At 44.4% G+C, this 22,764-nt stretch overlaps 1 protein-coding gene across 2 annotated transcripts in view; it reads left to right on the top strand.

Annotated features, from left to right (window-relative positions):
- Positions 1-22,764, top strand: part of PDE1A (phosphodiesterase 1A) — a 214,976-nt gene that overhangs the window by 173,518 nt on the left and 18,694 nt on the right. For both annotated transcript variants that reach the window (XM_084829855.1, XM_084829848.1), the window contains exons 3-10: positions 3,421-3,603; positions 5,145-5,211; positions 6,621-6,737; positions 10,510-10,650; positions 11,640-11,740; positions 16,981-17,106; positions 20,359-20,460; positions 21,125-21,245. In XM_084829855.1, the coding sequence (XP_084685981.1) occupies positions 3,421-3,603; positions 5,145-5,211; positions 6,621-6,737; positions 10,510-10,650; positions 11,640-11,740; positions 16,981-17,106; positions 20,359-20,460; positions 21,125-21,245 (958 nt within the window). The remainder of the gene's footprint in view (positions 1-3,420; positions 3,604-5,144; positions 5,212-6,620; positions 6,738-10,509; positions 10,651-11,639; positions 11,741-16,980; positions 17,107-20,358; positions 20,461-21,124; positions 21,246-22,764) is intronic.

The raw sequence follows: 22,764 nt of genomic DNA, 5'->3' as shown, positions 1-22,764 counted from the left end.
CAAAGGGTTAATTCACTCTTAGGGTTTCTGTACACGAGGTATTTATCGTGCCATTCACTGCTAATGGTTGTTAACAGCTTCTTTAGTGCTGTCATGACATTCCAGTTTCGCTTCTGAGTCTAACTAGCACTTTCCCAGCACAGAGCAGGGAAAATGCAGCATTAAATTGTGAAAGCAACCACCATCTTTTTTCACTTGCGTATTTGCACTGTTCTGCTATACCACACTGCTACCTAGAGGTTATGTGGCAGAAAAGCAGGAAAAGAAATGCTCTTCGTGTAGTGCTGGGATCTCAGTTCTGTGATTAAACTGAAAGTAGACACAGTGGATTAACAGCCGATTAACATCCTTGTGTAGAGTGTTAAAGATGTAATAGCAGGGCTCGCCCAGGGTGCGGAGCTAATCAGCTCTGCTGGATACATGCAGAGAACATTGCCTACTAGCAAGGAGGCACCAAAGTTGTGTTTGCTATTTTACCAGGGCTTCTTTTCTTACACCAAAGGTTTAGCTCTTGTTTCAGGGTGTTTGTGTGTGATTTTTGCAACGAAGTAAAGGTTGTTTTGCTAAGCCTTCTCTTTGTGAACTCAGTTATTCAGCCACTCTTGCTAACTGATGGACACCATTGGATGCAATCCAGTGCCCCTGTTCAGACGCATACTGGGGCAAGGTGGTTAGGCTAACCATGGTGCAGAGTGGTTAGTGCTAACCACTGTGAGAACCGCTGCTACACATGCAGCTAACCATGGCCCACAGCGTGGTTAGCCTAACAACTCTCCAACCACCCTCCCTCCTGCAGTCCTCCCACTGCTCCCTCATGCATCCCAGCACCCTCAGTGGCTCACATGGCTTTTACAGGAGTGGGGCTGCTGATTGCTGTTGGTGGCCATTTCCTTCCTGATTCCATTACAAAAATAAGTAAAAACTAAATAAAAATGTTGAAAATTTGTGCAAAAATTGTGGTATTTGTGCAAATGTGCATTTGCACAAATGCACATTTTTATGGTGATGTTTGCACAATTTTCAATGTTTTTATTTATGTTTTACTCCTTTTTGTAACGGAATCAGAAAGAAGGAAGAAAATGGCTACCATCAGCAGCCCCGCTCCTGTAACGGCCATTTTCGGCCACTCTTGCCACGGAGCTGTATGGAAGTGCTCTGTTAACCACGAGGCCTGTTCAGACATCACACTAAGCCATGGTTAGCACCACTAACCATCTTGCAGCAGGTGGTTAGTTGGTGTGGTTTGTGCATGGTAGACCACGATGGTTGGGTCAGACCCCTGTTTAGACATTATGCGAAGCCACCATGGTTATCGAAAAAATGCTAACCATCATGGTTTGGCGTTATGTCTGAACAGGCTCACAGTCTGCTATTTACCTGGATAAGAATGGTGACAACATTTATAATTTATTTAACGTATTTTTCTCCTACTCAGCCAAAAAGGCTCCCGGAGAGACATATAATCCATCAAAGAAGGCAGTTCCTGCCTGCTGACTTACCATTTAAAAAGTCACAACTCACAAGAAAAAAGGAATGGGGAGGAAAGAGTGGGTGGGTGCAATTAATTCTGTCATCAGGGCTGGTGGAATGGCCTCGTTTCCCTTCTCAACTCCCTTAGTACAGCTTGCTGGAATTGCTGCTGGTGATGACAGTTGAGGGAGGAGGAGCCTTCATAGAGATGGTCTTCAGTAGCGCTGGTGGAATGGCCATACTCTCCCTCTCATCTCCTCCTCTACAGCCTCCTGGAATGGGACATTGATGCATTTAATGTTGACATTTGGGCATCGCAGATAAGATTGCGAGCCTCATTGATCAAATGCTTTTCTTTCTTTCACATTAAATTACGTTCTAGATACTTTTACATACATCATGATGGTTGCACTTCTATTCTATTCTATTTTATTTTAAACTTTCCTCAGCAAGGGGGCTTATAAGACTATTATAAACCAAAAACATCAACGAGTAATCAACAAGAAAATCAACAATAACACATGAGCAGCAAAACCCTGGCTACTTCTAATGAACAGCATGATCCAATTGCTTTTGAATTGCTTAATTTCCAAAATCAGCAAGACTTGCAAAGGTTCCTGAATCTCAGCAGCAAATCATACTGAAACATCTATTTTTCATCTATTTTCGTCCTTCCCAAGCCTCAGAAGGACCATTGTGGATAAAGGCTTTGCTCCTCCTCCCTCCTCCAATCCTACTTTCTTTGGACAAAGGAATTCTGAGCAAGGGCTCCCTGTCATTCTTAAAAGTGGGAGAGAGGGTGGGGGAGTTCATATAAGGAGAAGCATTTGTGTGCATATGATCATGAGATTGTTCACTCTCTCAGTGAGCCCAGTAGCATGATGAAAGAAGAAAAAGGATCTCAGGAGTGCAAAATAATTGTTATTGTTCATATAAAAATCCAATGTATGCATGTGTTGAATGGTATTGCTCTTTCTTGGGGAATCAGTGACATCCTTCAGGGAGATATGTAGAGGATTTAAGCAGCAAAATGAGAAAATGAGTTCTTTTCATTGCCCAGAAGATTTTTTTAGATGTATATATAGCTCCCTGACTTATTGAGGGAAGTGGAGTTTTTTTCCTCCTAAAGAAGAACACATACAAATATGAAATGTGGACATGAATATGGCTGAATATTATCTGAATAATACAATTTGTGGGGGGGGGGTTTGCACCCTTTTTATTTCTTGCCTTACTTTTAAAATCCTGACATGATTGAGCGAGGGTCTATTTCAATCTTGACTGGTTGTTCAGTCATAGAGCACCTCCTTTCAGTCATAGAGCACCTCCTTTGCAAACAAAAGGCCCCAGGTTCAATCCTTGGCTTCTCCGGGTAGGGCTGGGAAGGATTCCTGTCTGAAACCTTGGAGAGAAGCAGCCAGTCATTTTAGACCCGTGAAGGCGAGTGGCTCCGATGTTGGTGGGGCTGTGAATCCATTCTGGGTTTCAGTCAGAACCAGCCAGAACTCTAACAGAGCTATCCAAGGTACTGAACCCTGTCCCCAAAACAGGTTCAGCACCTTGGATAGCCCCTTCAGAGTCCTGGCTGGTTCTGACTGGACCAGAATAGATTCACTGCCCCACCAAACTCAGAGCCACCAGCCTCCACTGGTTTAGACAATATGGAGCCAGATGAAGCCATGCTCTGACTTGGTTTTAAAAAAACACAAACTAGCTCCCTACATTCCTGTGAGCGAGGCCTGCCTGGAGGGAACCAAGCTGGGGCAGGCTGTGCTTGGGCAGTAGTCATCTGCACCATATTCAGGTGAAGTGGAGCAGCGTCATGTAGCTCTCAAGCTGCAGTTCTGATTACCTGGGAGCCTATGGCACTTGGTACCCATTTTCCCATCCATGCGAACTGAAGCGGGTGGGCCTTCTAAATTCCTTAATGCATATGATCTATGTTTTCAGGAGGCTCCTGGATACAGAGGATGAACTGTCGGATATCCAGTCAGATTCAGTCCCGCTGGAAGTACGGGATTGGCTGGCTTCTACCTTCACGAGGAAAATGGGGATGACGAAAAGGAGGCCGGAGGAAAAACCCAAATTTCGAAGCATCGTGCATGCTGTCCAAGCTGGGATTTTTGTAGAAAGGTGAGCTCCCTGGCTTTGTGAATAATATGGCAGTGATTGAGTACACTGTCGATTTCAGCACCACTAAGCAAGTGGCATAGTAAGCAAGAGGTAAACACTTGATTTAGCAGAATTTCTAATCTCGAACTTCCTGTTCAAAAGGCAGTAAACAACTGAACCACAGGCTGGGTTCTATCCTCCCTGATTCCCTGAACTTTGAAAAGCTCTGGATATACAAACTCTGAGATTTGTGCTTATTTATATCAAAACATGCTGAAACTGATGTTTTGTTTCTGTTTTGTTTTAAGCAACAACAAATACATTAAGACTGTAGTCCTAGACATACGTACTGGGGAGTAAGCCCTATGGAACTCAGTGGGGCATACTTCTGAGTAGACTTGCATAGGATTGCACCACTGTGTGAACAGAATGCTGGACTGGATGGGCCCTTGGTCTGATCCAGCAAGGCTCTTCTTATGTTCTTATCCTATACACGCTTCCCTGGGAGTATGTCCCATTGAATGCATTGGGGCTTACTTCTGAGTAGGGATGTCTAGGATTGCACTGTAATTCTCTTAGAATTATACCTTCTTTTGTTCACAATGAAGGCAGTGGACTGTCATCCTTTTAAACCAAGTGAGAGGCTGGTGCTTGATATTTACGTAGACTTGTATTTGGAAGTAACCGAGGAGCGAAGAGAAAGAATGGCATTGTTAAGTGGCATCCTATCTATCTTTCATTTATGGGTGTCTTCATTTGTTTAAGGGCGCAATCCTATCGAGATAGGCAGCCGCCTCTGAGTTCAGAGGTGGCCGCCTATCCTAAGCAGGGCAGGAGAAGCACGGAGGGGATTGTGCCCTCCGCTCTTCCCCTGCCCTGCTATTTTGGCTAGACATCTGATTGCGGCTGTCTAGCTGCAGGAGCACGGAGCAGGGAAGGAAGCTGCTGTATGACACATTGGATGTATCATACAGGCAGCTACGCTCTCCCTGCCCCAGAATGCCCCAGACACACATTCAGACATGGAATGCCCCAGACACGCCTTTCTGGCCGCTCCGCGCTCCTCTTCCGAGCGTGGAGGACAGGGATGTTCTGCACTGCCTCTGAGGCAGCGCGGAAGTGAGAGGAGATAGGTTTTCTGGGAACCGACCCTGGAGCGCGGGCTCCGAGGTCAGTTCCCGGAAAACGGCATATCCTATGGCCGTCTAGCCACTGTTTAGCGGCCATAGGATTGCTCTCTTAGTTTTCTTTGTTATTTATATATTTATTTCATTTCTATACTGCCCAATAGCCAAAGCTCTCTGGGCAGTTACGATAATTTGAAGAGAGGTCTGAAAGTCTGACGTGTGCTAAGCACATGAAAATTCTGTTTAACAGGAGGGAACTTTTATAGGACGTTGAGGTCCCTGTCTTTCATATGATCTTAAGAGTTTCTTAATTTATTGAATCTAATTCAAACTTTGAAAAGAACTTCACACAAGTTCACAAGAACTGCTCCCAACAAATAAATATACTACTACTAGTTTTCAAGTGCCATTTCATTTAATCTTCATTTCTTCTAGAATGTATCGAAGGACCTCCAGCATGGTTGGTTTGGCCTATCCAGCTGAAGTGATAGCAACTTTTAAGGTGAGATCAGTTTGAGAACTGTACAAAGTAATATATTTATTCACAGAGGGAGAGAGGAGATTGGATTATTTTCAGTATACGTTCCAGGTGGTTTTGCTGAATCACTAAGGGTTTGTTCACACAATCAAGTTTTCATTTTCTTTCCTTTGTTTGCATATGGCGGGACATGACCCTATGGAGACATGTTTGCATGAACTATCAGTGTATGTATAACAGCCACAGACATTTCTCTGCTTGTAGCTGTAGTTGCCATGAACACAGGTAAACGTGGTAGATTCACATGAAAGTTTATCCACATGGCCATGTACTGGAGTACACATTTTTGACATGGAGAGAAAATAAAGCACCACTTGCTTGGATGAATTATTTCCTAAGTATTTTGATTTTAAATACATATTACACAAAGGAAGATTTTTGCACATTCACAAAAGGTTTGTGATTGTATTGCTTTTTTGTTCTTGTTAAGTTGCGATTTCATTTGAATATTATTAGAACAATAAGACAGATCCAATTTGAAAACTGTTGCATGGAATGGTAATCATTGTTCTTTTGTCAGGATTCCCTAGCAACCGGGTTAGCCCACTGTTTCTCCTTCTAGACTAGCCTTCCCATGGGTGTGGTAGCTTCAGTATAGAAAGGTTCTCTCCGTGCTCCCTGCGAGAGATGTTTGGAGAGTGGTGACAAGAAAATGGGCCTTTTCTGCGGTAGCCCCACAAATATGGAATGCTCTCTCCAAGGAAGCTCACCTGACACCGACTCTGCCATCCTTTTGGCATCAGGCGAGGAAGTTTCTCTTCTCCTTGGCATTTAGATAGTTTTAAGGGACTGGCCTTGGTGGTTATTTCTGTTGTTTATTACTATTCTGGATGGGGCATGACTTTAGGCAATTTTGAGAATGGGCATTTTTAGTAAATTTTTATGGTTTTAATGAATATACTATTATATATTGCAGCCTTCACCAATCTGGTGCCTTTCAGATATTTTGGACTACAGCTCCCATCAGCCCTAGCCCACATAGCCAATGGTCATGAATCCTGGGAGTTGTAGTCCAAAATGCCAGGGGGCACCAGGTTGGGGTAGGTTGATATATTGTATTCTTTGTATCTTATCCTTTTTTGTAAATCTCTTCAGGACTCTTTGGTTGTGTAAAGCAATATATACATTAATGCACTAAAGAAGCAAACTAACTGAAGCAGATTTAAGTAAATTGAATGTTCATGCAACTAGTTAGGATGGATCTATATGTATATCTGAACTAGTTGCTTTAGCATTAGATTGGTCACGGACATTATTCAAATAGCACTTGTTGGTTTAATATAACAAAGTTTATTAATTTTCAGAATGATTTGTATCCTGTGGGGAGGGGAGTATGAAACTCCTTCATTATTTTCTCCCCTTCTTGCTTACAGGATGTTGATAAATGGTCATTTGATGTATTTGCCCTAAATGAAGCAAGTGGGGGCCACAGCCTGAAATTTATGATGTATGAATTGTTTACCAGATATGATCTATTGAGCCGTTTCAAGGTAAGAAAAGTTCTCTAACCATACATATCCCCCAAACCCAAGGGATACATCATGTTACTTCTTTCCTAAATAATTTCTGTAAACTCATGCCTATTGTCATTTAATGAAGTACAGTGTCTGTTTCTTGTCTGTCATGAGAATGGGCAGCTGGTAGCCATGGTGTGCATTATTTCCATGTGTGAGAGAAGTAACATATGGAAAGGCCCTAAGAGATGGGAACCTGCTAAATGAACAGCAACATTTGAAAGACGTTGTAAGCAGTGGCCCACCTGTTAGGTGCTCAGGCCCAAGGACAGACATGAACCTTGGGCAGGGGGCAGGCGTATGGAAGACTGAAGGCAGAAGACTGAATTCAGGAATGGTCAGGAGTCACCTGGTGACCTCCCTCAGTGACAAGTTTCCCTGACTGAGTGAAGCTCTGGGAGCTTTGGGCTCCTTCACATGGAGCTTTTATCCTGCTATTGAGATGGCTCAATTACAGAAGTTTGTGGGCTCTTTAGATGGCGGTGTGAGCCTCCAAGGCATCTCCCGCGCTAAATGCCCTTTGTTCCGTTTTTAAACAGATCGCAGATAATGAGCTATCAAATTACCCCGTTGTGTTCCGCTTGAGTTCCCTCCGTGAAAAGAGGAAAAGCGGCAAGAAGAGGAGTGAGGTCAATGAAAGATAATGGAAGACTCAGATACAGGGAGAAAGAGGGGGAAAGGGGAGGCAGGAAAGGAAGCAGGTGAAAAGGGGAGTTGTTGTGATCCTGCATTTAAAATGGAAGCAGGAAGCTCCGTTTTAAATGCAGGATTTTAGCTAGTGTAGAGATGCCCTTTATCTCAGACAATGGCCCAAGATTGCAGTTGCAACCCACTGGTGGGGGCTGGAGGGCAGCAAGCCGCCTGCAGTTTCTTGCTCCCTTTTCCATCTCCTCCAATCCCCCCACACACCAGTGTCACTGCATCATGTTGTCTTCCGCTTTCCTTCTCTGAGTCGCTGGCTGGGGGAACGTTCTGAGCGTTCTTCACTGACTCCAATGGAGGCTTCTCTCTCTCTTTTTTTAACCCCCTCCCCACCTCGGGGTGTGTGTGTGGAAATTCAGGATGAATACAGGGAGGGGGGAGTTTAATCCTCCCTCCCAGAGTGTTATGCACCCAATCTGAATCAGGCCCATGCACACTTGCACGAACCTAGATAAAGCGATCATGCACAGCTCCATTATGCGTGTTTAGACTAACGTTTTTGGCATACGCGAGAGAAGGGATGCCTGCTGAGTGTCTGTGTGAATATGGGTGGGTGTGTCTATGAGTGTATCTGTCAGTGAATGAGGTGTCTCTTTGTGTGTGACTGTCTATATTAATTGGAAGGGGTGGAGGGAGATTGAGAATGCCTGGTGTATGTATGAATGAAAGAGGTGTGTGACTTTCTATGTGTGTCTGTCTGTATGATTGCGGGGTGAGAAAAGAAAGAAAGAAAGAAAGAAAGAGAGAAAGAAAGAAAGAGACATTGAGAATGGGGTGTCTGTGGATGTGGATGGCTGTGGGTGTGAGAGAGATTGTGATGGGGGGTGGGGGACATTAGTGGCTTTCAGTCACACACTGGGATCAGAGTAGTGAAAATATTTGTTCTCAAAAACACTTGTTCAAATTCCCTTGATTATTTTATAGAAAGGCAGGGTACAAGTATTAGGAATAAATAAATGATGAAATAAGATGAATATTTGGTTAGCTTTTTTCCAGTGAGGATTCCAAGCTAAAATGCTTGGAAATGCTAAAAGGCTTCATTTGGGGGTAAATGTTAGCAGTTCATTTTAATTGTCCACTTTGACATTTCTCGTTGTATTTAGAATCTCACAAATTGCAGGAAATTGAACTGGAAATTCTCTAACTTAGAATTCTCTTCTTTATCAAAGATTTCAAAGCTCTGAGGTACTCCTTCTGTCTGTCTAGCAATCCAAACAACCATATTTGGTGCTTCTCTTCTTAAAGAGATTGAGAATGCCTGAGTGTCTGTGTGGATGCTGTGGGCGCGCTCCTGATCTCAAAGTCACTTATTGTCTGTGTAGTCCGAGTTGTTGCTGGAACAGGGTAATGTAAGTCCAAAGGAGTGTTTTTGTGTCGATCCCCCACCCCCACTTTGCACTCATGAACTTAAAGTTCATGTGCCTCAGTTTCCCCTTTCTGTGGTATGGGCTGCTGGGGGTTTAAAAAGACTGCTCCACTTCTGGTGCCGACCTTGGCTCTGCCTCTGTTGACCGTCCCCTCAGTCCCACCAGCCTCAGTGGGCACCAGTGTGGTAGTCCAGGAGGATTATGGGTGGTTGTTGAATCGCAGATGGAATTGCCTATGAATACTTATTGAGTGGCTGCTTTTCAGCTTGCTCTAAAGAGCTGAAATGAGATATGGCTCTCTGCCTGTGTTTGGTGTCACTCAGGGCCCTAAACAGCAAATGCTGGTATGCATGCCTTTGCTTTTGAATGATTTGGGGCAAGTGTCACTTTCTACATGATGAGGCTATTAAAGGAAGAGGAGCATCCTTTGTATATAGAGCAGGATGCTACTCACAAGCCAAGTGATTGGACCTATCAGGTGTCATGATTCACTTGGCACCCTCTTTCCTTAAGCACTCACAAACACACAAAAGGAAAAGCTTCAGTCTCAAGCCTTTAATTCATTATTCACAGGTTCATTACAGATGCAAATCCTCGAGGACTCTCTGGCTACAAAGGAGTTCCTCCAGGGGATTTGAATGGGATCAGCGAAAGTTGCCTGCAGTTTGAAAGGGCGGCTATCTGGCTAGGCTAACTTAGGGAGGGAGGTCCTGCCCCTTGCGTGATGCTTCCCTGCATAGCCTCTCATGCTTCTCTAACTGGTTCGACCATCTAAGCTCCACCCCTGACACTTCCCTCTTAGCTCTGCGTCGCCGCCTCGCATCTCTTAGGTCACAGTCCTCAAGCCCCTCCTCCTCCTGCTCGCTGCTTCTCACAGAGGGGGGTGAGGGGGAAGCTTCATGCCTGGCCATCTGGGAGTTGGTAACCTGAGAAGCACCCCTACCCATATCTGAACTGGCTTGTGAAAAAGCCTCCCCCAGTTCTGGTGGCTCCTCTTCTGAATCTGAGCTGCTGACTGTCTCCCTGTGCCCAGGGTCAATCCTGACATCAGGCATAGCTCTGCTTCTTTTGTCACTATACCGTCTACTAGATTCTTGTGCACTTTTGCCTCGGCAAGTCACACCAGTCTTGCAGTTTAGGGAAAACAGGAAGAAAAGGGCACATTGAATGGCAGACAGAGAGTAAATGCATGTCTAAATGGGAACATTGAAGGAGGAAACAGTCCATGCTTGCCCATCTCCTGCCGGGTGCCCACAGTGGTGGATTCCATTCTCGCTGGTTTCCACCTGATGCTTCCTATCCAGACTACAGGGGACAGTGCACATTAGACCATTGCAAGCTGCACATTGCACGTGGCAAATATCAACCACACTGAGAGGAAAAGTAGCTACATTTTGAAGTGACCCACTTTGCTAGCTCCCCACAAATCCAGTTTAACATACGACCATGGGAGAGATGGCAATTGGCTGTCTGGAAGTGCCCTGAAATTATCACCTTCCCATCCTTTATCACTGCATGTGCAAAGAGCTTGTTTCTGAGTATTACTGCATTGCTTTTCCTTGTGCTATTTTACTGGTGGCATTTAGAGACTGGAATGACAAAATGAGCAGGGTGTGTCCACCTTGCAGACCCCACATCTGAGATACGTTTGTTTTGTTTTTGATGTTTGCCTCTTGCAGATCCCTGTTCCCAGTCTTATTTCATTTGGAGAAGCTTTGGAAATTGGCTACAGCAAATACAGGAACCCTTACCACAACTTAATCCATGCCGCTGACGTTACCCACTCTGTGCATTGCATCATGCTTCTTACTGGTATCATGGTAAGGGAAATTACTTGGGCCAGGCCCATAGGAACTGGATGAGGTGACTTGATTCATAGCTAAAGAAGGCCACTAAACATTGACTAGATCAATATTTGAAAATATATTTTTGATTTCACAAACCAGAGGCCATGATCCAAAGAACACCTTTAGACATGCTTCAAGGTCCGTTTCCAGACACCACCAGCATTTTGTAGTCACTAAAAGAAACCTTTTAGGGCCAAAGCAAACAGTAATGTACAGTAATGTGTGTCTAGCAGCTAGGTCTTTTTCCCCATTTTTACTCCTAAATGGCTGCACCATTTTTTAGTAGGTGCAGGGGCCCTGATCCAGATCTTAAACACCCTCCCCCCCAATTCCATGCTATGGTCTTGATCCAGACTGGGGCCATATGTGTACTCTAGAGTAAAAATGGGGAGGAAAGACATATCTGCTCAACACATATTTAAAGGAATATCTGTTCTGGCTTACTGTGGCAGCTAATTTTCTCACAGCCCATACACTTTTAAAAAAGAATCTCCTCTCCCAGGGGAAAACACTCAGTTTGAGCTTGTAGCCTCATCTACTTCTGAGCATCCTGATGGCAATGAATAAGAAAGAGGAAGAAATTTAGATCTTCATCCCAATCTGGCAGGAAATCTGTAACATGAGCATGGTTTTAGGTTTAAGGCTACACGGATATGGGCAAAGGCTATATAGTGTTAGTGCAGCCTTCCCCAACCTGGTGACCTCCAGATGTGTCAGACTGCAGGCCCCATCACCCCAGCCAACATGGCCATTCACCTTGCTGGCTGCAGATGATGGGAGTTGTAGTCCAACACATCTGGAAGCTCCAAGTTGGGGAAGGCTGGACTCTAAGGTGTACTACATGCTCTGTTAAAGTCAGACCAGGGTTATGTAAGCCATGTTGAATCTGTACTGGTATAGTGTTTTGCCAGAGATGAACTGTTTGTGCTACATACTGATGGGCTGTTGTTTTTGTTGACTAGCACTGGCTCACTGAACTGGAAATCTTAGCAATGATCTTTGCGGCTGCAGTCCATGACTATGAGCATACTGGGACTACAAACAACTTCCACATTCAGACCAGGTAGGCCTGATGCCTATGCGTTATGCACACCTAAAATGGGAAAGAAGGCAATCTTTGAAGTGGGGGGCAGGTTCCCAGTGTGGTGTTCCCACCAGTTCTGATGGCAGACTCCAAAAATATACTGTGCAGAAGCTTCCAGAAGGCAAGAGGGGCAGAGGGAGAGAAGGAATAGAAGAGAGGCAAAATGAACTGAGAGAATGCAGGACCTAATCCCCCTGGAGTAGCTTTAGGCCTGCACAGTAGTTAAAGAGACCATTTTCAGTATGTAAATGTTTCTGTGTAGGGTTGCCAGTCCTCACTTGGAGTTGCTACCTAGATTATAAAGTTTATCTATTTCTCATATTTGTATCCCACTTCTCCTCCAAGGAGCCATACATCTTATCCTCACAACAGTCCTGTGAGGTAAGTTAGGAGAACATGACTAGTCCAGAGCTTCATGGAGGGGCAGTGATTGAAACTCAGGTCCTTCTGACCCATATCCAGCACTCTTGCCACTCCACCACACTGGCTCTGCACAGGTTCTTCTAACACATGGGACAGCACACAGCCCCCGTGGCTTCCAGTCTCTCAGCCACTTTCTGCCCCTGCTTTCTAAGGCCAAGATTATTCTAATTTTGAATTTGATGCATTTTGCACAGCAGGTAGGGGAGAAAGCTGGGCAGGGGGTCTCCTGGAGGAAAAAGGAAGCAGAAAGGGAGGCTCAGTGGCTGTAGCCTGTCCCTCTGTCTCAGAACCTTTACAGGTATAGGGATGGTCTTTAAGCAAGGTGCTGGTAATTGTACCTCTGTGTTCAAACCAAAGGATCCTATTTTTAAAAAGTTAAAATCACAATGCCATCTTTGTGTGCAGCATTTGAAAAAATACAAAAAGAATGAGTATTCACAAGCAAAGATTCAATGGGGGCTGGTGGCTCTGATTTTGGTGGGGCTGTGAATCCACTCTCGGTTTCTGTCAGAACCAGCCAGAACTCTAAAGGAGCTATACAAAGTCTTGAACCTATTTTGGGGCTATGGTTTAGCATGTTGGACAGCTCCTTTAGAGTTCTGGCTGGTTCCAACTGAAACCCAGAATGGTTCGCAGCCCCACCAAAATCGGCGCTACCAGCCTTCACTGCACCGATGTACGTAAGCAGTGTGCTTGTGTCTTAAAGGTTCGGTAGGGCATTGATAACACTTTACCTTTTATCAACCTTTTATATCAGGGATGGGGAACTTGTGGCCTCTAGATATTGTTGGAATACAACTCCCATCATCTCTAACCATTGGCCATGCTGCCTGGGGCTGATGAGGGTTGAGGTAACAATATCCAGACACATGTATAAAGGAAACCTACTGATGCCAACTCTTTTCTGGCATATGACAGCTTCCATCCTGGTTATCTAAAAAGAAAGCTGCCATATTCTCAGATGATATAATAAGACTGGGTAAGAATTGCAGTAATAATAGGGATTTCTCTATACAGGCTAAAATTCTCTTCTTGTTGTTCAGGCATTCAGTCATGTCCGACTCTTCGTGACCCCATGGACCACAGCACGCCAGGCCTTCCTGTCCGGTGCTCTCTCCCGGAGTGTGCTCAAGTCCATATTCATTGCATCGGTGATGCTATCTAGCTATCTCATCCTCTGCTGTCCCCTTCTCCTTTTGCCTTCCATCTTTCCCAGCATCAGGGTCTTTTCCAGTGAGTTTTCTCTAGTCTTTCCCATTCTATTGTTTTCTTCAATTTCTTTGCATTGTTCATTTAAGAAGGCCTTCTTGTCTCTCCTTGCTATTCTCTGGAACTCTGCATTCAGTTGGGTATATCTTCCCCTTTCTCCCTTGCTTTTCGCTCCCCTCCTTTCCTCAGCTACCTGTAAAGCCTCATCAGACAGCCACTTTGCTTTCTTGCATTTCTTTTTCTTTGGGATGGATTTAGTTGCTGAGATCATTCTATCGTTTTTGAGATTGTACCCCAGTACTGCTTTTCCCACCCTTTTGTTGACTATGAGTGCTGCTCTTTCTTCTAAGGGATTCTTGCCCACAGGAGTAGATATAATGGTCACCTGAATTAAATTTGCCCATGCCTGTCCATTTGAGTTCGCTGATTCCCAAGATGTCAATGTTCAATCTTGCCATCTCATGTTTGACCACCTCCAGCTTGCCTTGATTCATTGATCTGACATTCCAAGTTCCTAAACAATATTGTTCTTTACAGCATTGGACTTTCTTTTCACCACCAGACACATCCACAGCTGAGTGTCCTTTTGGCTTTGGCCCAGCCGCTTCACTCTTTCTGGCGCTACTTGGAAATACCCTCTGCTCTTCCCCAGTAGTATATTGGACACCTTCCGACCTGAGGGGCTCATCTTCCGGCGTCATCTCTTTTAGCCTTGTGATACGTTCCATGGGGTTTTCTTGGCAAGAATACTGGAGTGGGTTGCCATTTCCTTCTCCAGTGGACCACATTTTGTCAGAACTCTCTGCCATGACCTGTCCGTCTTGGGTGGCCCTGCACGGCATAGCTTATGGCTTCACTGAGTTACGCAAGCCCCTTCGCCACAACAAGGCAGTGATCCATGAAGGGGTCTCTTGACTGTAGATGTTGACAATGACATGCCTGCCTCCGCAAGAGTGTTCTTGACCTGGCTAGATGTTGTGAAAAGGTTCCTCTTCACCATGAACAGAATTCTGCGGTCATCCACTTTAGTTGTCTTCCGTGGTCTTCCAAGCCTTTTGCTGTTGCTGAGCTTGCCAGTTAATTCCTTCTTTTTCAGGATGTTCCAAACTGTTGTATTGGCCACTCCCACTGTTGTTGCTATCTCTCTGATGGGTTTATTTTGTTTCCTTAGCCTAATGATGGCCTCTTTCACTCACATGGACACCTCTTTGGACCTCATCCAGTGAGAGCCAGTGTGGTGTAGTAGCAAGGGTATTGGACTAGGAGCTGGGAGATCCGGGTTCTAGTCCCCACTTGGCCATGGAAGCTCACTGGGTGACTTTGGGCCAGTCATAGACTCTCAGCCCAACCCACCTCACAGGGTTGTTGTTGTGAGGATAAAATGGAGAGGAGGAGGATAATGTAAGCTGCCTTGGGTTCCTTGCAAGAGGAAAAAAGGCGGGGTATAAATCCAATAAATAAAATCAATAAATGAAAAACAGCTACCAAATGCAAATGTAACACTCAGAACCACCTCCAGGCCTTTTCTCTGCTTGATTGGTCATGGGATACCCAGGAAACAGGCCACACCTGGCCATGCAGCTGCTTGTTAGCCATTCGTTCCATTGCTTATGAGCCACCAATGATGGGTGTGTGTGTATGCCACTGGCTGTCCTTCCTGAATGGTGAGTGCCCCACTTTTGTCAACCCCCTTGAATTACAGCTGAAAGTCCTGATTTCACTCCCATCTGGGTGTGTTTTCTTTCAACTTCAATGTGGTGGTGTACAGAGGCCAACTGCCAGAACAGTTATCCTTGTTCCAATATTTCTGGCCCTGACTGTAAATCAGGAAAGTTTTATAGTGCCCCTAACTTATGATGGTTATACAACACAAATTAGAGCTGTGATTTGTAAATATTGGCATCTTCTGAGGGGTGGAGTAACACCATCTGGAAGCTCACAGTTTCCTTTCCCCTGATTTATAATATAAAATTCATATGGACAACAGGAAATCAGTCTGGTTCTCACTAGCAAAGATGCTTTTGTGCAGCTGCGGTGAAGGCCCACTGGCTTCATCACGGGACATGATCCCGTGATCATGTCTGCAAATGCTGCAAATACTGCAAATTTTGCAGTATTTAATGAAGAAATGATGAGGATCTTTTTTCTGTTGCTGTAATCTGAACCCCCCACCGTTCTCGCCAAGAGGACTCTATTTTCCTCACATATCATGCTGCTTGTCCTGGGTTCTGTTTAGGGCTACTCTCTTACCACGCAGGATACTCAGAGGTTAAGCTTTAGGTGCTCATTTATTTAAGTGTTATTTATCCAATGTTGTATCTGCTCCTATGGTGACCATGTTGAACCAATGCTTGCAAGCTATAGCTAAAAATAACTTTTTACCACCCAATCCAGTAATTCCAAATTTAAACCACTTTTCTATTTTCATCTTAAGGAGTGTGGCTTAGAGTGCCATTAAAGTGGAGGATTTTTTATTTTATTTTTTCGCCTTTTCCCATTCAGACTTGGATAACAAAAATAAAATTGAGTAGGCTGTAGTTGTAGAGGCATTTCTCACCCTTCTTTCATAATGGAATCTTGGACCGGATTTACACATACAGCAGAATATGATGGTAATGAAGTGGAAGCATCCAGAGGTGGCAGAATGGGTTGTCCTTTGTATTGCTGGTAGGGAATGACATGTTTGAATGCTTCCCTGCCTCTGCCCCAATGCTTTGCAATTCTTTCTTTCTTTCTTTCTTTCTTTCTTTCTTTCTTTCTTTCTTTTATATCCTGCCTTTTTTCCTCTTGCAAGGAACCCAAGGTGGCTTACATTATCCTCCTCCTCTCCATTTTATCCTCACAGCAATAACCCTGTGAGGTAGGTTGGGCCGAGAGTCTGTGATGGGCCCAGAGTCACCCAGTGAGCTTCCATGGCCAAGTGGGGACTAGAACCCAGATCTTCTGGCTCCCAGTCCAACACTCTAGCCACTACACCACACTGGCTCTTTGGAATCTACATTGTAGATATACTATATATCTGTCTAGATATATATCACAGCAGGGAGTCACCTGGGATACAGTCTGTCATCTTGATGTGCTGGTTTGTTTTATTTGCAGGAAATGTTATACATGGGAGAGCAATCAAAATGGTATCTCTCACCTCTACCACCTCATTCTGCTGCATGTTTGGACCATACTTTCACCCTTCAAAGTATCTGATTATAAGTATTTTGTGTCTGTGATATTGTAACACCCCCGCAGAGATTATGTAATCTCATGTCCAAATGAGGGGTGCACCTTCTTTGGGCTAAGAGCATTGACATACATGAATGGAAATGGGAGGCAGAGAAGTGGTGCTCACTTTGCTGCCTGAAGCACCTGCTTCATGATGCTCATGGGAAGGTTTGCCCCAATTCATGTAGTCACCACTGCCCCTAAATGTTTTACAGCAGCAGCTGGAAAAGTGATCACACTACAGAATACTAAGGTGTTCTTCTCTTCCATTTGGCCTCAATCAGATATAGCTCCCCTTCCTAACATAACAGATAAATTAAGCAATAGTGATGCTTTGAACTTTAGCTTATTATTCCATCCTCTACATTTAGATCAGAGGTTGCAATTTTGTACAACGATCGCTCTGTTCTTGAAAATCATCATGTAAGTGCTGCTTATAAGATTATGCAAGAAGAAGAAATGAATATCCTGGTGAACCTAACCAAAGATGAATGGAGGTAAGACTAGTACACTTGTTAAGAATAACACTAATCATAGGCCCAGTTCATGGTATCCCGAGAACCACAAAACCACACCCCATTGGCTGGCTACCATGTCACCAGCATACTAGAATAGGTTGCCATTGGGGGCTTCTGTTGGGCCTCATCATTGCAAGCTTTTAGGGAAGGCTTGCAGACTTACTTCTTTTCTCTGGCCTTCCCCTCCTTACGTTGGACTGTTCTGGTTTGTAGCTGCAATTGTGTTGTCGATGTTAGTGTCGATGTTTTGTTGCTGGAGTTGGTTGTTTTTATGAATGTTTGCTGTTATATCAACGAATCAGTAGATGGGATTTTATTGTTGTAAGCTGCCCTCAGAGAGCTCCTTCCCTGAAAATCAACCTAGAAATATTTTAAATAAATAAAATGTGTGGAAACTTCCTCCAGTGTGGGTGACCTGCATCATGTGGATTTTTTTCCCATGCCAGTGTTGCCCCTCAATAGAAGCATTAGAAGCATTACTTTGGTGATATGAGAACCAGTCCTACCTTTTCCAGGATTATCTGGAGTATAGTTCAGGTGAAATTTGCCACTGTGGAAAGCCAGCCTGTCTGGGATGTCCCAGTGTGGTCTGGCGAGGTGATCAGACCACAATCTCCACCATTTCCCAGCTCACAAATGTGATCTAGGACACCACTAACCCCACAAAGTGGCAAAGGGGAGAAGCAGATCCCTGTGCCACTCAAGTCTACCTTAGTGTCTGAGCCTGTGGCAGGTACTGAGGAAGGAGAGCATCGTGGCCTGGTTACCAAGGCCATGGGGCCATGACATCACTCCCTGGAAGACCCAGATATCTTTCAAGAGGCCTGGTGGCCCCACAAAGCACATGGCTTGCCAATGCTCTATTTAAAGACAGAAGGCAGCTAGCCGAGGAGTATCCTAGGGTGGCCATGTGTCCTCTTTTACCGAGGGGAGTTCTCATTTGAAGGGCTGCCAGAGGACTGCCCTCTATTTGAAGGTGTCATCTGCTTGAAAGGTTGTCCTGTCCAATTCTAGTTCAAAGATAAAGAACTGTAAGAACTGTTGCCTTTTAATAGTGACACCTGAACTGCAGACTGGATGGGCTGGAACACAGGCCATCTGGCCACAGCCTTCCACACTATGTACTGTAGTTCTATTGTATCTCTATTTGAATTATAATAATTCTTTCTACATTTCCATCTATAATATAAATTAGCATATGCAAATTTTATGTGAAGCCGCATCATCCCCTTTTTGGATGATGCATGTTCACTTTTGGGGCCATTTTGTAAGTGGCCACCCTAGCTTTTGACTTGACTAGATGGCTGAAAGCCAAGCATAGGGAGGCAAATAGGAGGAGGCAAGATGGGTGTCGGTCCACTTCCTGTCCCACCATACTTCAGGCTCAGGGAGAATGAGGTGTCAGGGAGGAAAAGGTATTGATCCCTCTGCACACAGCGTATGAACTATTTCCCACCTAATAAAACCGGAATCCGTGGTTCCACTTCCGTATTTTATTTTATGTTATTGTTTTTGTAGAAACAGTCAAAGCTATCTGTTTACAGGCAATATTTTTGCCCACAGCTACAGTAACTGTGTTGCTGGGGCTGAGGGACATTATTCCATACAAATGTGCGGAAGGAACTTGTTAATTTCCAGCCTCCAGTTAGGTCAGACAAGGCGAGAATTTTCCATACCATATGTTACCCTGGCTACACATTGTCACTGAGGCAGAAATAACAGGCCCAAGGACCCATTTGGTAAACCCACCATAAACCCACCAGGGTTAACAGTAACTTGAAATCATCACTCAAAACCAACTAGTCATTTTACCTTTAGATTTTATGTTTGTCCTTGGGCCAGAGTTACATCAAATTTTCAGCAGCGAGGTTCTTTATAATTCCTAAATGTTACTGTTATTAGAAGGAGGAGGCTGTGTGCCCACCAAATTCAAGAAAGTGGTTTCAACCTCAGCAAGTCACAAAATTGTATATCCCAGGCTAAAAAGGGATACTGCTAGCCTTAAGGTGGGAGCTCTCCATATAGGTTGATAAAGCTTCTATGCATCAAGAAAGCGTAGCAAAAAGGTGGCTCCTTTGCCATGCTCACTCAGAAGAAGAAGCGAGGAGGACAGGAGCAGGCAAAAGGAATGTCAGGGCCTGCTCCAATTGGACTCCCTCCCCACCCGCCCCCTTGCCCAGGCCAACTGACATCAATTGCCCTGTAGGTAGGAACATCAGATTCCTCAGTGTTGTTCTTTGTTTTTTTTTTTTTCCCTGTCCTTTGTGACAGGGAACACAACTTTTTGCTCTGCCCTGGTGGTTTTTGCATGAGGGGAGGAGAGAGATGCATTTTCTGCCTGTAGGCCCTTCTAGCAGAGCTCATTCACATAGCTAGAGTTGATTGACACATAGTCTCATTTTTCATAGTCTCTTGAAAATGTATGGGGAAAATGGTCTTCTGAAAGCATCCCCACAAGGTAACGGCTGAAGTCACAATGTCCTGAAATATGCTTTTTTTCCAGGATGTGGTAGAGCATCATGTTGCCAGGTGGAGATGCTGTTCAAAGACCATCCTACCACAATCACATTGAAATAGCCGGTCAACATCTGGGTTGCCACCATCCACAGAGGCAGCCAAGCAGTGGCCTCCCTAGCCACTGCCCACATCTCCTTAAGGAGACCTTTCTAAACCTTGAAGACATTTGTTTAAGGGCAGGGATTGGCAACTTGTGGCCCTCTAGAAGTTCAGAGCCTGCAATTCTCAACATGCCTCTCCATTGGTTATGCTGGCTAGGGCTGATGGGAATTGTAGGCCAAAACATCTGGAGAGCTACAAGTTGCCACTCCTGTTGAAGGGTATCATTTGGAGGGGAGCGTATGGCAGAGTCGTATCCTCACATTGTTCTGCTGACTGCCATGGTGGGGAAGTAAGGCAAAGCATCCCATCCAAAGTGTCTGAAGGGCACGTAATTAGAGTTCACGGTTTGAAATGAAGAATAACAAAACAGCAGGACTGAAACAGCAGGACTGAATAATAGTAGAGTTGCATTTTCTAAGTATACATCTGCCATCAGCGCTCCTGAGGGCTGGGAGGTTTCCAGTTAATAATCATTGGAAACACTTTTTATTTTTATTATTTTTTGTAGATTTGCTTTTGTGCCAAGAGATAAATTAATCAGTCCTTTGTCACCAAAACATCTCATTACAGAATAAAATACAATTGTAAATTAGTGACTTTGATTACCTGCAGGGAGCTACGCAGCTTAGTCATTGAGATGGTCTTATCTACTGATATGTCGGGTCACTTCCAGCAAATCAAAACCATGAGGCACACTCTTCAGCAGACCGAGGGGTAAGCAGTTTCCTGCCTCCCATTCTTGGCTCTATGATGCCACATGTTGTGTAGCAGGGGTGTTGAACCTCTTTCAGCCCCAAGGGCTGTATTCCATTTCAGAGACGCTCTCGGGGGCTGCCTTCCAGCGGTAGGTGTGGCCGGGGGCAATAGAGGCAGGCCCAAATACCAAACAAAACCCAGCTTATTTAGCTTAAAGCTCTTCTTGTGATTAACTAGGCCTTAAGAAAGGTATTTTAACCTTTGAGAATGGGGGTAAAACTGCACAAAAGCTAAGATGGCACCAATGGTGGCTGGTGGGTCTGATTTCAGTGGGGCTGTGAATCCTCTCTGGGTTTCTGTCAGAACCCTCCAGAACCCTAAAGGAGCCATCCAAGGTGCTGAACCCATTTGGAGGACTGGGTTCAGCACCTTGGATAGCTCAATTAGAGCTGTGACTGGTTCTGGCTGAAACCCAGAGCAGATTCACAGCCCCATGGAAATCAGAGCCACCAGCCTCCACTGGATTTCACCAGAAGGATCGGTGTTCAGGGAAAAGACGGTGGGACCTGGGGAAGGGAGCGTGGCCATCTGCAGCACCCCAGAGGGTTACAGCAGAGCTTCTGTTCTTGAAAATGTCTTGCTGTTGCTGTAAGATAATGAGAGAATATCTTTGATTGGGCAGGATAGACAAAGCCAGAGCCATGTCCCTGATTCTACATGCGGCCGACATAAGCCATCCATCAAAGTCCTGGGAACTGCACTACCGGTGGACGAAGGCACTGATGGAAGAATTTTTTCGACAGGTACCAATCCCTTTCCTCAATTCCAGCATAAAGATCTCAAAAGCTGTGCCTAGCACATTCAGGCATTTTGTACGGCCACCTGATTGTCGCTTATTTATAACATTTGTTTTAAATCCCATCTTTCAATTTAAAAAAAATGCCAAAGGTGACTTACAAATGATACCGTCATGATGCAATAACCAACAGCAAGAAAAACAATTAAAACAATAGAAGAACAAGAAGAGAATAAAACAGGCACCAGCATTTGAGGGTTGTTAATAGAAACAGAAAGCCGCTCACGTACAGCTCAGGCACAGGGCGCATCCTTGCAATTTGTGGGTCAATCACGATTTTCTGCCAGATGCCACTATTAATGTCTGCACAGGGCCATAGAGAATTCGTGTTTGTTTTTAACGAGTCCACAAACTGATACAGAAATGGGATGGAATGAACTTAATGTCAATTTGAACTTGAGAGATTTGTCCATCACTAGGGGACACTCTTAATCATACCTTCATTTTCTAAAAGCAGCATTTTCATGTGTATGTATTTTTGCCTGTATTTCTCGAAATGTACTCATTTTATATGCATTTTTCAAATTATATCCATTTTTTGCAGGTGATTTCCCCTAAGATAAAACATTCTTATGCTCAGTTGTCTGTAATATAGGCATTTGGGGGGGTACTTTTCTGTACTATATACATTTTTGTATGCATTTTTTAATGTGCAAACTTTGATCACAAACTCCAGAAAAATGCAAATGTCGACATTTAACTGCATTCCAGTATAGGTAGTGTGAATTTGGTAAGTTCACATAAACATGTGAACTGAATGAATTTCTCCCCAATCCCTAGTGTCCCCTTAAATTGCGAAGGAAGGAAGGAAGGAAGGAAGGAAGGAAGGAAGGAAGGAAGGAAGGTCTTTTATTGCTTAGAAGATCATTGATTTTACATGAGTTCACTTTCCCTAAAAGCAGGACACATTTGGCTTAGACTTAAAAAGACTCTCTCTCTCTCTCTCTCTCTCTCTCTCTCACACACACACACACACACACACACACACACACACACAGACTTTGGGCGCAATCCTATGCATATTTAGAAAGAAAAAACTCCTACAGTTCCCAACATGCTGGCTGGGGAATGCTGGGAGTTATAGGACTTCTGTCTAAACATGCATAGGATTGTGTCCTTAAGCATTTTCCTGAGTGGAGCGAAGTCCAGAGGAAGATCTATAGGGTTTAGCTTAATAAATAGAATAAAATGTTTTCTTTATTTGCTCTGCCAAAGAAGTAATCAGCTTGGTTACTTCTTGGAGAGGAGGTGCATGGAGTCTGGCCAACTCCTCCCCCCTCTGACCCCACCTATCAGGTGAGCAGCACTGTCACAAGCCAAAAACGCTGGAAACACTTGTTAGGCAGTGTAAATAGTGCAAGAACAAAGAATTGCACCAATGGACAGTGGTGTACTGGTCAATTTTGAAGTGTGGGTGTTCATCATGGCGGTACCTGTAGCCACACCCCCAAAGAGAGTTCCAAAAC

The sequence above is a fragment of the Heloderma suspectum genome, chromosome 1, assembly GCF_057233095.1.
Source record: "Heloderma suspectum isolate Gila_16-S chromosome 1, 16-S_ref, whole genome shotgun sequence".
NCBI classification, from domain to species: Eukaryota; Metazoa; Chordata; class Lepidosauria; order Squamata; family Helodermatidae; genus Heloderma; species Heloderma suspectum.
The sequence above is the reverse complement of the archived record's forward strand: the minus strand, read 5'-3'. Positions and strand labels throughout refer to the sequence as shown.